This window comes from Phacochoerus africanus, chromosome 6 (genome assembly GCF_016906955.1).
Source record: "Phacochoerus africanus isolate WHEZ1 chromosome 6, ROS_Pafr_v1, whole genome shotgun sequence".
NCBI lineage: Eukaryota > Metazoa > Chordata > Mammalia > Artiodactyla > Suidae > Phacochoerus > Phacochoerus africanus.
Window position 1 is genome coordinate 37,236,245 of NC_062549.1, and position 15,656 is coordinate 37,251,900.

General features: G+C 36.2%; 1 protein-coding gene across 7 annotated transcripts in view; it reads right to left on the reverse strand.

The window, feature by feature from the left end:
- Window positions 1-15,656, reverse strand: part of VPS13B (vacuolar protein sorting 13 homolog B) — a 717,975-nt gene that overhangs the window by 288,604 nt on the left and 413,715 nt on the right. For all 7 annotated transcript variants that reach the window (XR_007135424.1, XM_047783533.1, XM_047783534.1 and 4 more), the window contains exon 31: window positions 4,822-5,025. Coding sequence is in view for 6 of the 7 variants with exons in the window: in XM_047783533.1 (XP_047639489.1) it covers window positions 4,822-5,025 (204 nt within the window). In the remaining variant the exon portion in view is untranslated. The remainder of the gene's footprint in view (window positions 1-4,821; window positions 5,026-15,656) is intronic.

The following is a 15,656-nucleotide window of genomic DNA, read 5'->3' on the forward strand; positions in this document are numbered from 1 at the left end:
AAAACCATAAGAGAATACTGTTAATAACTATAGGCCAACAAATTGGACAACCTAGAAGAAATGAACAAATTTCTTAGAGACAAAGAGCCCACCAAAAATGAATTTAAAAAAATAGTAATTTGAACAGACTGATTACTAGAAGTGAAATAGAATCTGTAAAAACAAAAAACAAAAAACCCCCCAAAACTGCCTACCAACAAAAGTCCAGGACCAGATAGGTTCACCAGGAAATTCAATCCAACATACAAAAAGAACTTACACAAATCCTTCTTAAACTCTTCTAAGACTGAAGAGGAGGGAACACTCTCAAAGTCATTCTATGAAGCCATCATCACCCTGATTCCAAAACCAAAGACACTACCACAAAAGAAAATTAAAAGCCATTAATTATCTCTGATAAATATAGATGCAAAAATTCACAACAAAATATTGGCAAACCAAATCCAACAACACAAAAAAGATCATGCACCATGAGCAAGTTGGATTCATCCCAAAGATGGTTTAACATATACAAATCACTCAATTTGATACACCCATCAATGAAAGAATAGATAAAAACCACATGATTATTTCAATAGATGCAGAAAAAGCATTTGACAAAACCCAACATCCATTCATGATAAAACTCTTGCCAAAGAGGGTACAGAGGGAACATATCTCAATGTAATAAAAATGATTTATGACAAACCAACAGCCAGCATAATACTCAACAATGAAAAGCTGAAAGCATTTGCACTAAATTCTAGAACAAGATAAGGATGCCCACTATCACCACTTCTATTCAAAATAGTAATAGAAGTCCTAGTTATAGCAATCAGATAAGAAAAAGAAGTAAAAGATATCCAAATTGGATGGGAAGAGGTAAAATTTTCATTATATGCCATATACAAAAATAAACTCAAAATAGTTTAAAGACTTAAATGTAAGACACAACACATAAAACTCCTAGAAGAGAACATAGGCAAAACATTGTGTGACAGAAATCATAGCAATGCTGTTTTAGGTTAGTCTCCCAAGGCAATAGAAATAAAAGCAAAAATAAACAAATGGGACATAATCAAACTTATAATCTTTTACAGAGCAAAGAAAAGCATAAAGAAAATGAAAGTAATGTACAGATTGAGAGAAAATGTTTGCAAACAATAAGACTGCCAAGGGCTTAATTTCCAAAATATTCAAACAGCTCATATGACTGAATAATGCAAAAACAGATCACCCAAAGAACGGGCAGAAGGCCTAAACAGACATTTCTCTGAAGAAGAAACACACATAGCCAATAAGCACATTAAAAGATGCTCAACACTGTTAATTAATAGATAAATGCAAATCAAAATGACAATGAATTATTACCTCACACTGATCAGAATGGCCATCAGTAAATAATAAATGTTGGAGAGTGTATAGAGAAAAGAGAACCTTCCTACACTGTTGGTGGGAATGTAGGTTGGTAAAACCACTATGGAAAATAGTATGGGGATTCCTTAAAAAAATAAAAATTTAATTGTCATACGATCCATTAATCCCACTCCTAGGCATAGGAGAACACTATAATTCAAAAAGATATATACATCCCAATGATTAGACCAACACTAGTTACAATAACCATATATGGAGGCAACCTAAATGTCCAGTGACAGAGGAATGGATAAAGACGATGTGGGTGTGTGTGTGTGTGTGTGTGTGTGTGTATGGGTGTGATTGAATATTACTTAGCCATGAAAAATATTGAAATAATGCCATTTTCAGCAACATGGATGGACCTACAGATCATCATTCTAAGTAAAGTATGTTAGAGAAAGACAAATATCATATGACATACCTTATATATGGAATCTAAAATATGATACAAGGGAGTTCCCTTCACGGCTCAGTAGTTAACGAACCAACTAGGATCCATGAGGATGTGGGTTCAATCCCTTGCCTGGCTCAGGGGGTTAAGGGTCCTGTTTTGCTGTGAGCTGTGGTGTATGTTGCAGAAGCAGCTTGGATCTAGCATTGCTGTGGCTATGGTGTATGCTGGCGGCTGTAGCTCCAATTTGACCCCAGCCTGGGAAGTTCCTTATGCCATGGGTGCAGCCCTAAAAAGCAAAAAAAAAAAAAAATAATAATAATAATAATAATAAAATAAATAAATAAATAAAATTTTAAAAATAAGTAAAATATGATACAAATTAATTTATTTACAAAACAGAAACAGACTCACAGACATAGAAAACAAACTTATAGTTACCAAAGGGGAAAAGAAGAAGGAAAGGAATAAAGTAGGAGTTTGTCATTAGCAGATACAAACTACTATATATAAAATAGATAAACGACAAGGACCTACTGTATACTGGAACACAGTAGGTGTTATATATAGCATAGGAACTATATTCCATATCTTATAATAAAACATAAAAGGATATGAAAAAATATATATATAATGGAATCACTTTACCCTGCACCAGAAACTAACACAACAATGTATGTCAAGTATACTTCAATAAAAATTGTTTAATCAGGGAGTTCTCATCGTGGCGCAGCGGTTAACGAATCCGACTAGGAACCATGAGGCTGCGGGTGTGGTCCTTGCCCTGGCTCAGTGGGTTAACTGTCTGGCATTGCTGTGAACTGTGGTGTAGGTTGCAGACGCGGCTCAGATCCCGCGTTGCTGTGGCTGTGGCATAGGCCAGTGGCTACAGCTCCAACTGGACCCCTAGCCTGGGAACCTCCATATGCTGCAGGAGCGGCCCAAGAAATGGCAAAAAGACAAAAAAAAAAATTGTTTAATCTAGTTAAAAAAAACTCCTACAAATCATCAACAAAAAGACAACTCAGTTTAAAAATGGGCAAAGGACTCAAACAAACATTTTCCCAAAGATATACAAATGTTATAAGCACATGAAGAGTTGTTCAACATCATTACACATCATAGAAATGTAAGTAAACACCACACCACTAGGAGGGCTACAGTGAAAAATAAATAAAAAACTAAGCAGTTTAGGAAAAGGAAAGTGTTGATGAATATGTGGATAAACTGGACCCTTGAACACTGCTGGTAAGAATGTGAAATTGTATAATAAATGAATTATGTAAAGAATAGGAGAAAGGTAGCTGAGTTAAGCCTAAATTGTCATGAAGTTTCCTAGGAATAGAAGGCTCATCTTATTTGTTGACGATAGAATTTGTGCTTTTAAGAAGTGATGAGCTGCAAGTTTTATAATCTAGTACTTCCTAAATCTGAAAACTGAAGTGGAGGAATAGATGATTGATGCTGGCTGCTATCATGTGATGTTTAGAGACCACGGTATGTGGTGTGTACACAAAACACTCAACACTCACTGCCCCCAACTGCAAGAAATGTTGCCTGCTGATGTCTCAATAATTGCATCCCTCTCCTGAAACATACCATGGCCAGTTCTGGGAGATTCATCACCCAAATTTATACCCCTCCTCAGGGGCACATGCAATCAGTTGACAATGAAGGGCTAAACAATACATTTTGTATCATGAACGTGCTTTGTGCTAGGGATAAATAAATGGACAGAATGGAGATGATCTCTGTCCTCAGGACTCAGACAAAGTAGACAATTAGAATTAAACTTGCTAAGTACTATGAAAAGAGCACACAGAAGGGGAGCCTAACTTGCTCTTAATATCTATTCTGAGACTTAATGAATGGTAGTTAGGTGACTGAAACGGTGGCTTAAGGGAGTTCCGGGTAAAGAGATCACATGTAAAGGCCTAGGAACAAATGATGACTCCTCTATTCAAGAAACTGAAAGCTGCTCATTATCAATGGAGACCAATAAATTTATAAAAGAATGTGGATCCTTAAAGAAGAAGAGGAAGCTGATAAGGAAAGACTTAAAAAAAAAAATCTGACTTTGAATATAATGGACTTCAAGGGAAAATGTGAATGTACCCTAAACCTGAAGTGGAACCCTTCATTAAATAGCAAACTTTAGGAGTTCCCTTCATGGTGCTGTGGAAATGAATCACATTAGGAAGCATGAGGTTGAGGGTTCAATCCCTGGCCTTGCTAAGTGGGTTAAGGATCCGACATTGCCTTGAGCTGTGGTGTAGGTCCCAGGCTCAGATCTGGCATTGCTGTGGTTGTGGCATAGGCCAGCAGCTGTAGCTCCCATCAGACCTCAAGCCTGGGACCCTCCATATGCTGCAGGTGTGGCCCCAAAAAAGACAAAAATAAAATAAAAAAATAATTAAAAAAATAAATAGCAAACTTTAAAAACAAAAATTCTGAGAGTTCCCATCATGTCCTCAGCGTCTATGAGGACACAGGTTCTATCCCTGGTCTCCCTCAGTGGGTTAAGGATCCGGTGTTGCCATGAGCTGTGGTGTAGGTCGAAAATGGGGCTTGGATCTGGTGTTGCATAGGCCAGCAGCTGTAGCTCCTATCAGATCCCTAGCCTGGCAACTTCCATATGCTGCAGGTGTGGCCCTAAAAAGAAAAAAAAAAAAAAATTCTGGAGTTCCCTGATGGCACAGCATGTTAAGGATCTGGTGTTGTCACTGAAGCAGCTTCAGTTGTTGCTGGGCCATGGGTTCAACCCCCTGACCCAGGAACTTCCACATGCTGAGGATGTGGCCAAAAAAAAATTCTGACACGACCTTAAATTTGTAATAATTGCAGTGTAACAGTAGTAGGAATAGCAGGTTTTCAAGCAAAATCATCAGCTACAATTACAAAATACATTTTAGGTTTGTTATGAAATGCAACAATACCAAGATACATAGGTTGGGCACATTAAAGACTGTATCATCAACTGTTCTTTGGCAATGAACTATCGGAACGTGGGAAATGTCCTAACCATTTCCTACCTGCTGGCCATATTCCACTCAAGGGCTGGATTCTGAGAATTTCTTTCATTCTCTGTTAGCACCCCTCCTGTTCCACTTTCCTTCTCTGGTTTTAGTTGATCCCACTGTGCAGTACCAATATTGATGGACTGCAGATCTATTTGGTATTGTCTATCTTCAATTTCTGATCCAGGGTCTCGAAGAATTCCTAAATTCAAGGCTCTCCTGTAAAGGCAAAGGAAAAAAGTAAATATATAAAGTTAAGTATACTATGTTTATGTTGTTCACTAACATTGTGTTATTGCTATTTTTCTCTTGGGATTACTCAGTTAATTCAATCTATGAGGCTGGCGTTAGAAAGCTATCATATACTACGATTTGAAAACTTGGCAATTACAGTATCTACCTTATAATGATTTCATGTTTTCTCAGCACTGTGCTATTTTTCTAAGTACTTTCATATATATGATTTAAATCCTTGGGATGTTATGAGGTTCTATTATTATCTCCATTTTATAAGGAGAGAATAATGCGGAGAGGTTGAAAGACAGCCAAAGTTAATTAGCTAGTATGTGAACAAAACTGCAGCTTAAATCCATGTTTTTGGACTCAAAACCCTTTCTTCTTTCCAATGCTAAACACCTACTTTCCCTTCCTCAGCATTTTGATTTCTTGTCAGGAAAGGAGATGAAGCCTTGCAATTGCATTTAATTCCCCCAGCCCTTGCCTTTGGGTCTTTATATAACCCACTGCCATATATACTTAATTGCTGAGAAGACTACATCGCTTAGTGATGCAGAAACACAGTAAGGACTACTGGCCCATACAGAGTTAAAACTCATCTTATTGGACCAAAGGCTAAGCAAATGAATAAAATTATCATGAGCTTAAGCTAAATTAGGGTTCATGACTGGTTTTAGGAAGGCATTATGGTAGGGTAGAAAGAACAAATTCAGGATTTGGAAGGCAGATAAGCTTAAGTTTGTGTGAGTTTGGAATTTTTTAGTTATGTTGGTTCACAAATGCTTTAAAGTGAGCAATCAAAAGGAAAGTAATATTTGGCCACTGTGCAAGTTTCAGTAACAACATAAAAACTGAAATTACATAGAGAATAAAAACAGCTTTAGTGGCATAGATACTCTTGCAGAGCTTAGTATAATTATAACTAAATTAATTACATCAACTGAACACTAATGGAACTAGTAAGTGGAGGGAGAAGGAAGGGAGGCACTGAGTCTTAGTGTGAGAATTACAGAGTTATGGTCAGAAAGTGATCGAAACAATGTCTTGGCTAAGTAAGCAGTGAGGGTCAGACCATGTCTAGAGGCTGGTCAAATGCAGATGGCAGGTGCCTGGATCAGATGCTCAGGAATGGAGATGGCACACATTGGGCCAGGCAAAGTGAGGGCTGAGGCTAATGAATTCAGGTGAAGAGAGGAGCAGAGAGAGAGGAATATAACCAAATGAGCAGGCAGCATAGATAGGAAGATATCACAGGGCCTTAAAACAAGGCAACAGTGAAACAAACAGGCATTGGTCAAAAAGTAAGTTGTAGTGGCAGTCAGAGAAACAGAGATGGATTGGATTCTCACTGTTCCTATGGTTAAAAGCTGAGTCTGTTTTTCATTTTCTTTTTTCTAACTTAGAAAATTACAACCTACTTTCCTACAATCTAGGAATGGACATGCAAAGAAATGTAGCCTAAAGTTTTACATGAACCTAAAAATTGCATCCAAATAGGGCCCATACACAAACCTCCCAGGCTTCAGACAATATTATAAAGTTACAAAACAGTATGGTACCAGTACAAAAACAGACAAGCAGACCAATGGAACAGAATAGAGAGCCCAGAAATAAACTCAGATACCTATGGTTGATTAATCTTCGATAAAGATACAAAATGGGAAAAAGACAGTCTCTTCATCAAGTGGTGCTGGGGAAAACCAGATAGCTGCATGCAAATCAATGAAATTAGAATACACCCTCAGACCATGCACCAAAATAAACTCAAAATTGCTTAAAGTCTGAAACATAAGACAAGACACCATAAAACTCCTACAAGAGAACATAGGCAAAACATTCTCTAACATCAATTATACAAATGTTTTCTTAGGTCAGTCTCCTAAGGCAAAAGAAAAAATAAAATAAAATAAATCAATGGGACCTAATCAAAACTTACAAGCTTTTGCACAGCAAGGGAAACAAAATCAAAACAAAACAAAACACCCCCCCCCAAAAAAAACCCCGAAAAGACAACCTGTAGAATGGGAGAAAAAGAGTTGCAAATGATAACAGCAACCAAATAGACAGAAAACTCATACAATTCAACAGCAGAAAACAAAACACCCAATCCAAAAATTGGCAGAAGACCTAAATAGGCATTTCTCCAAGGAAGACATATGGATTGCCAGCAGGCCCATGAAAAAATGCTCAACATTACTAATAATTAGAGAAATGCAAATCAAAACTATGAGGTACTACCTCACACAGGTCAGAATGGCTATTATTAATAAGTCTATAAATAACAAATGCTAGAGAGGGTGTGGAGAAAAGGGAACCCTCCTATACTGTTGGTGGGAATGTAAACTGGTACAACCACTATGGAAAATAGTTTGGAGGTTTGTCAGAAAACTAAATATAGAGCTACCATATGATCCAGCTATTCCACTCCTGGGAACATATCTTCCCAAAACTTTCATTGTAAAAGATACACACACTCCTATGTTCACTGCAGCACTACTCACAATAGCCAAGACTTGGAAACAACCTAAATGTCCATTGACAGATAAATGGATTCAGACAGTGTGGTACATATACACAGTGGAATACAACTCAGCCATAATAAAGAATGAAATAATGCCATTTGCAGCAACATGGATGCAACTAGAGATTCTCATGCTTAGGAAGTAAGTTCGAAAGAGAAAGACAGACACCATATGGTGTCACTCACATGTGGAGTCTAAAATATGGCATGAATGATCTACCTACAAAACAGAAAGAGATCATGGACATGGAGGACAGACTTGTGTTTACCAAGGGGAAGGGGGAGAGAGTGGATTGGGAGTCTGGGGTTAGTAGATGCAAACTGTTGCATTTGGTGTGGAAGGGCAATAGGACCCTGCTATAGAGCACAACTGTGATAGAACATGATGGACGATAACATGAGAAAAAGAATGTATATATATATATATATATAACTGGGTCACTTTACCGTACAGCAGAAATTGACAGAACATTGTAAATCAAATATACTTAATAAAAACAATCTTTAAAAAATAGGGCCCATAAAATGAGCCATGAGCACCTTCATTTGCCTTAATGAAGGTAAAGATGAAAGGAGTGAATGAGAATGCAGGAGGGAGCAACATTTTTAAATACCCCTATTTTGGTAGAATGCTCTCCCTTCATTCAACTATTGGTGTAATTCTGTTAATTCTAAAGGCCCAGCTCAAAACTTCACTTTCTAAGAAGGCTTTCCTGACCACACATCCTTCAAACTCCCTTTCTCCCAAATGTCCGCTGTTAGGGTCTTTACACACCTATAACAATATCACAATAACTTACCAGTTTTTCTCATATAGCATTGATTTCTTGAAGTCAGAAACCATGTGTCCTATTAAGCAATCAGTAAATGCTATTTCCACTCACTGATTTGGAACTGACACAAATTTTTACGAATCTCAAGTGGAGAACCTCCTTGTCCTCAGCAATAAGAACACATAGTCATTAGACAGTAAACTTCAGCTCAGGGCCAGATAAATTCTATAAGGCAAATATCTTTGAAAGCTGGTGGCCTAGCTTATTTACCTAGAGTATCATTCCCCATATGAAAGTTACATTTACTTATTTTAAACTAGCCAATCCTTTCTACATTTCACATAAATTCCCTAAACCTGTTTTAAAGAGATCTAAAATGCTTCAATAATTCCTTTGAAGGAAGAAAAAATATGTTTGGGAATACAATTGGTGCTATATTAAAAGACAAAGGAAGCAACCTAGTCCAACATTAATATCACTCTTTGTATTTCTCTTGGCACATGAAGAAAATGAAAAATTGTAAGATTAAAACCAGAAAAAAAAAAGAATTTCATTATACTTTCCACCTATGCTTCAAATGCCCAATACTTAGTCTTAGCCTTAAGCTAATTGCCTCCTATCATCTGTGGAAAATACGACTTCCCACAGATTCTCCTCTATGCAAAAATGGATCGTACATGAAGCTATAGCTTAATACTTCTACACATGGTAATTTCAAAATTTCGTACTTTCTAAGAATCAGAGTTTTAGATTTTATATTTTTTCTTTGTTTTTGAAATTAAAATAGTATTTGTCACTTTAACCTGATCTAGAAACTCAGAGAAATTTATAATCTTTGGGTATATATATCTCATGTAAAAGTTAACTGGAAAACCATTCAAATCTGAGTTGTAGGAAACAGGATAAGCAGAACATTCATGTGAACTTTGGTCTCAGACTTTCCAATGATCATGAGTTTGGGGAAATTATTTAACTTCTCTGTTTTAGTTATGTCAATATTAAAACTATTATATAAATAAAATATGATTGAAAATTAAACTATTCATAAAGAGGCCCATTATAAATTTTATGGCCATATGTTATATGGTTTTGAATGAATAGCATATCTAATCACCAACTAATCATAGGTGCACTGGCACCAAGATAAAGTTAATTATGAAAAATATATTGGTGAAACAAAAAGATAAAGGCTCTTTAACATTTCCATCGTTACCTGTTTCCCAAATATAGCATATTAGAAACTCTAAGTGAATCTTCTGACTGAAACAACTAAAAAGCTTGAAGATGATTTAAAGTACCTTTTTAAACACATTTCAGAGCTGGCACCAGAGAACAGAAGCTGCAGAGCCACTCAAAAAAGTGCAATCAGGAACACCAAAAACTAAACACCTTTCAAAGCCAGCTTTTGCTCCTAGAATTTCTGCTGGATCCTGCAATAGTGATTTCCCAAAAATCGCACAGGAGGAGATAAATATCAAGGCCACCTATGGTGATGGATGGATTTACTTAATCAGAGAATTCATATAAAGCTGGGTCACAAAGGGCTACATAAGCCTTGAAAAGGTGAATTAAAAAGAGCCTTCCTAGGAAGACTTGTGATAGAAGAGTTTTGCCTTGATTGTGACAGCAGTTATGAATCTACACATTTGAAAAACTGCAAAAAAAAAAAAAACCCTCTACACATATACACATAAATACAAACAAGTGTATATAAAACTCATGAAATCTGAATACAATTGTGCATTGGAGTGATGTCAGTTTCATGGTTTTAATACTGTCCTGTAGTTTTAAAAGAAATTATGCAATATCTGAAACTATAAAACTCCTGGAAGAAAACACAGGAGCACAAGCTCCTTGACATTGGTCTTGGCAATGGTTTTTTGAATTTGACACCAAAAAACAAAGGCAACAAAAGCAAAAATAACCATGTATGATTACATTAAACTAAAAAAACTTCTGCTCGGCAAAGCAAACTGTCAACAAAATGAAAACACAACCTCTAGAATGGGAATGTTTGCAAATTACATATCTGATAAGGGGTTATAACCAAAATATAAAAGGAACTCATACAACTTAATAGCAAAAAAAGCAACCCGATTTAAAAACTGGCAAAGGATCAGAACAGAAATTTTTCCAAAGACATGTAATTGGCCAACAGGGGTAGTGAAAAGGTGCTCAACATCACTGATCATCAGGAAAATGAAAATCAAAACCATAATGAGATATTATCTCATACCTGTTAGGATAACTATTGGCAAAAAAGACAAGGGATAATATACACAGGGAGGACGCAGAAAAGAAGGAACACTTGTTCATTGCTGGTGGGAATGTGGACTTGTATGGCCACTATGGAAAACAGTATGGAGGTTCCTCAAGAAATTAAAAACATTGCACATTATTGCATTTGGAGTGGATAAGTAATGAGATCCTGCTGTATGGCACAGGGAACTATATCTAGTCAGTTGTGATGGAACATGCTGAAAGATAATGTGAGAAAAAGAATGTATATGTGTGATTGGGTCACTTTGCTATATAGTAGAAATTTATAGAGCACTGTAAACAAACTATAATGGAAAAAATAAAAATCATTATAAAAAAAGAAATTAAAAACAGAACTAGAATATGACCTAGTAATCCTACTTGTGAGCACATAGCAAAAGGAAATGACATCATTAATCTCTAAGAGATATCTGTACTCTCATGTTCATGAAAGCAGTGTTCACAAAAGCTTTTCCCATACCTTTTATGGAAACAACCTAATTGTCCATCAATAGATAAACAGATCAAGAAAATGTGGTATATACAGTTGACAGCTGAACAATTTGTGGATTAGGGGCATTGATCCTCCACACAGTTGCTAATTCACATATATTCCTCTGTATCCATGGTTCCTTCTTTTTTTTTTTTTTTTTTTGTCTTTTTGTCTTTTTGCCTTTCCTAGGGCCACTCCTGCGGCATATGGAGGTTCCCAGGCTAGGTAGGAGTCTAATCCTAATTGGAGCTACAGCCACCAGCCTGCGCCAGAGCCACAGCAACGCGGGATCTGAGACACGTCTGCGATCTACACCATAACTCACGGCAATGCCGAATCCTTAACCCACTGAGCAAGGCCAGGGATCGAACCCACAATCTCATGGTTCCTAGTCCGATTAGTTAACCACTGCGCCACAACGGGAACTCCCCATGGTTCCTTCTTAACACTGGTTCTGCATTCATAATATTTACCGTTAAAAAGTTCTGTGTGAGTGGAACCATGCTGTGTTGTTCAAGCGTCAACTGCATATACAATGAAATATTATTTGGCCTTAAAAAAGAAGAAAATCCTGTCATTTGTGAGAACATAAATAAACCTGAGAGGCTTATTAGTACTCAGTGTAATATTTATAAGGCAGAGAAAGACAAATATGGCATATATCATTTATAGGTGCAACCAAAAAAAAAAAAGTCAAATTCATAGAAGCAGAGACTAGAAAAGTGGCTGCCAAGAGGTTGGGGAGATAGGAAGAGGTTGGCAATAGGGCCCAAACTTTTAGTTTTTTAAGATGGGTGGGGGTCTGAGGATCTAATGTATGACATCATAGTGACTGCAGCTGCTAACATTGTATCATGTAACTGAAATTTGCTAATAAGCTAAGAGAGTAGAACTTAAATGTTCTCACCCACACAAAAAAAGCATGAATATGTCAGGTAATGCATGTGTTAACTGACGGTAGGGGGGAATCCTTTCACAATGTACACATATATCAAATCATCGAGGTGTAAACTTTAAATATCTTACAAGTTTGGCAATTATACTTCAGTAAAGCTGGGGAAAAAAGGTTACATTGAAGGAAACTGGGTAAAGAGCACACAGGAGATACGTTTGCAACTTTCTGTGAATCTCTAAGTATTTCAAAGCTAAAAAAAAGTTTTTAAAAAGGAAAAAGCCCTCCTAATGCCAATGCTCAAAGGTATAAAGTAATTTATCAACTTACCCATCTGACCTTAGTCTGGGCAATGGATTAAGAGTGGGGGGTGGGGGGAAGTCCCTCTAAGACTTGGCAATCAGAAGACAGCACTTGGAGGTGTTTGATTTTCAAATGTGGTTATGAAAAATTTTAATTTGGAGAGGCCTGTCCCAGATAAACAATGATGCCATGAGAGACAGGTTAAAGCAAAGGTAAAATCAAATTCTCTTGAGATGAACTTAATCTCAACTCAAAGAATTTCCACTGATTTAGTTCTAAGTGAAATGAGAAACCAAGAGCTACAATTCACACAAGACAATAAGGCACCTTAAATGAGATACAGCAGAAACAATGAGCAGAAGAAACTGACCCTCAAAAACTTCACAAACTGGGTTAGCACCATGAAATATAAAATATTTGTTTGAAAATAAGAAAAAGTGTTTTCCAAATATGAGAGGGACCAAGGCAATATACAGATGGCAAATAAGCATATGAAAATATTTTCCACATCATAATGTTAACAGGGAAATGCAAACTGAAACAGAGACACCAATATAATGACGAAAATCCAGAACATTGATAATACTAAATGCTGGGGAGTATATGGAGCAACAGAAACTCTCATATACTGCTGGTAAGCATGAAAAATGGTATAAATGCTTTTGAAGACAGTTTTGCAGTTTCCTACAAAACTAAACATTCTCTCATAATATGATCTAACAACTCCACTCCTTGGTATTTACACAATACCAAAACATGTCCACACAAAACCTACACATGAAACCTATAGCAGTTTTATTGATAAATGTCAAATCTTGGAAGCAGGCAGATGTCCCTTAGTAGACGGATAGATAAATAAAGTCTGGTATATCCAGATAATGGGATAATATTCAGCCCCCCAAAAGAAACGAGCTATCAATCCAAGGAAAAAACATAAGGAACTTTAAAGACACATTACTACGTGAAAGAAGCTAATCTGAAAAGGCTACATACTGTATAAGTTCAACCGTACATCATCTGGAGAAATTTAAAACATGAAGACAATAAAAAGATCAATGGTTAGAGGGGTGGCTCGGTGGGAAGGAATGAATAAGAAATGCTCAGAGGACTATTAAGGCAGTGAAAATAGATATTAGGATGGATACATGTCATATCATAACTTTGTCCAAATTCACAGAATGTCCAACACCAAGAGTGAATACTAATGTAAATCATGGACTTTGGATGATTAGGATCTATCAGCGTAGATTCATCAGCTGTAAAAATGTACTACTCTGGTGTAGGATGCTGATAATGGGGGAGGCTATGTATGTGTGGGGCAGGGAGTATAGAGGAAATCTCTATACCTTCCCTTCAATTTTGTTGTAAACTTTTAGCTGATCTAACAAAAGTCATTAAAATATATGAGCAAGGAATAAGATTTTAACAATAAGAACTAGGTAGAACCATAAATAAGAACTGAATTAAATTTAAAGCTCAAGGAGACTAAACACAACTTAAGAGATAATTAGTGAATTGAAAGAACGCTCCGAAGAAATCCAGAATGTACGCCCAAGTGACAAAGAAATATTGCAAATGAAAGAGTGTCAAGATATATGAAGAAGAAACTCTAAAATATATGGAAATGGAGTTTCAGGGAGATAATACAGTGAATTCCCATTCATGGAGGAACTTTGAGAAGAAACAGTTAATCTACAATTGTTGAAAAAAATGCCAAACCTTAGATCCAGGCAGCCCAAAGAATCCCAAAAAGTAATGAATGATAAGGAAGAGATTGGTAAATATATAGGTAAACCTAAACAAACATTATCTTTAAACTATTAAATAATGCCAAAATTGTGAAGAGAAAACAAGTTAAAAATAAGACATGGACAGTGACAATATATAACTAGAGGACCAGGTAATTTGAAGGTTTCTAAAATTTATAAAATTCCTTGTATTTGTGGAAAAGGGTGATGAAGACAAAGATATTAACTTCCAACTTTATTAAGTACACCTGTTAAAACAGCTAGAGTAACAGTTAAAATAACAGAAATTGAATATATAAATTTTTTTTTTCTTTTTACGGCTGCACCTGCAGCATACAGAAGTTCCCAGACTAGGAATCGAATCTGAGCTGCAACTGTAAGCCTATGCCATAGAGATGCCAGATCCCAGCTGCATCTGCAACCTACACTGCCACTAGTGGTGACAATGGACCCTTCACCCACTGAGTGAGGTCAGGGATCCAACCTGCATCCTTACGCAGACTATGTCAGGTTCTTAACCTGCTGAGCCACAATGGAAACTCTCGGAATATATAACTTTCAAATAAAAGAAGTAAAGATTAGAATGTAAGAAAAGAACAAAAATTAGAAAAAGACAAATAGCTAAAAATAAGAATAAACCCAAGGATAATTACAATCAGAATGAATATAAATGATTTAAACTGTCCACTTAAAATATAAAACTGTCAGATTGGGTTTTAACAAATCACAGTTTTATCTGGTTTTTAACAGGAAGATTAAGAAAATTTAAGTGCATGGAAAAATACATGCTAGGTCAAAGGAAAGCTGGAATAGTTACAATGACTTTCAATGACAGAGACTTGAAGGAAAAAAATTATTAAAAATAGAGTTACTGAATATAAAAGTCAATTTGCCTGAAAGGTAATTCTAAATTTATTTGTAATAACATAAATTCAAAACATATACAAGAAAAATGGACATATCCAAAGAGAAATTGACAAATATATCACCTCTGGTGGAAAATTTTAACCTACCTCCCTCAGTAATGAACATGCCAAGCACATTAAGATAAAAACATAAAATACAGGAAATATGAAAAAGATACATAAATTTGATAAAATGGACATTTATATTACATAGTATCCAACAACTGTAGAATACATATTTTTCTGAAGCACACAGGAACATTTATAGAAACCAATCACCTGGTAGATAATAAAGTTAGCCTTAACATATTTCACTTGGTTAGTATCATACAGGCTATGTTCTCTGAGCAGAGTACAAATAAAGTAGATATTTTATTTAGAAAGAGAATCTGCAAAATTGCCTGTATTTGTAAATTTAAAAATATACTTCTGGCATTACACTGTCGTGCAATGGGGATCAGTGGCTCTTGGGAGCGCTGGGACGAGGTTTGATCCCCATTCTGGCACAGTGGGTTAAGGATCCGGCATTGACACAGCTGCAGCTTAGGTCATGACTGCATCTTGGATCTGATCCTTGGCCCGAGAGCTCCATATCCCATGGGGTGGCCAAAAATCAAAAAAACAAAACAAAAAACCCCCTCACTTCTATGTTAGTCAAAAATAATCTGGTCAAAAATAATCAAAAATGTATAAGTACTTAAATGTGAATTAAAGGTTGT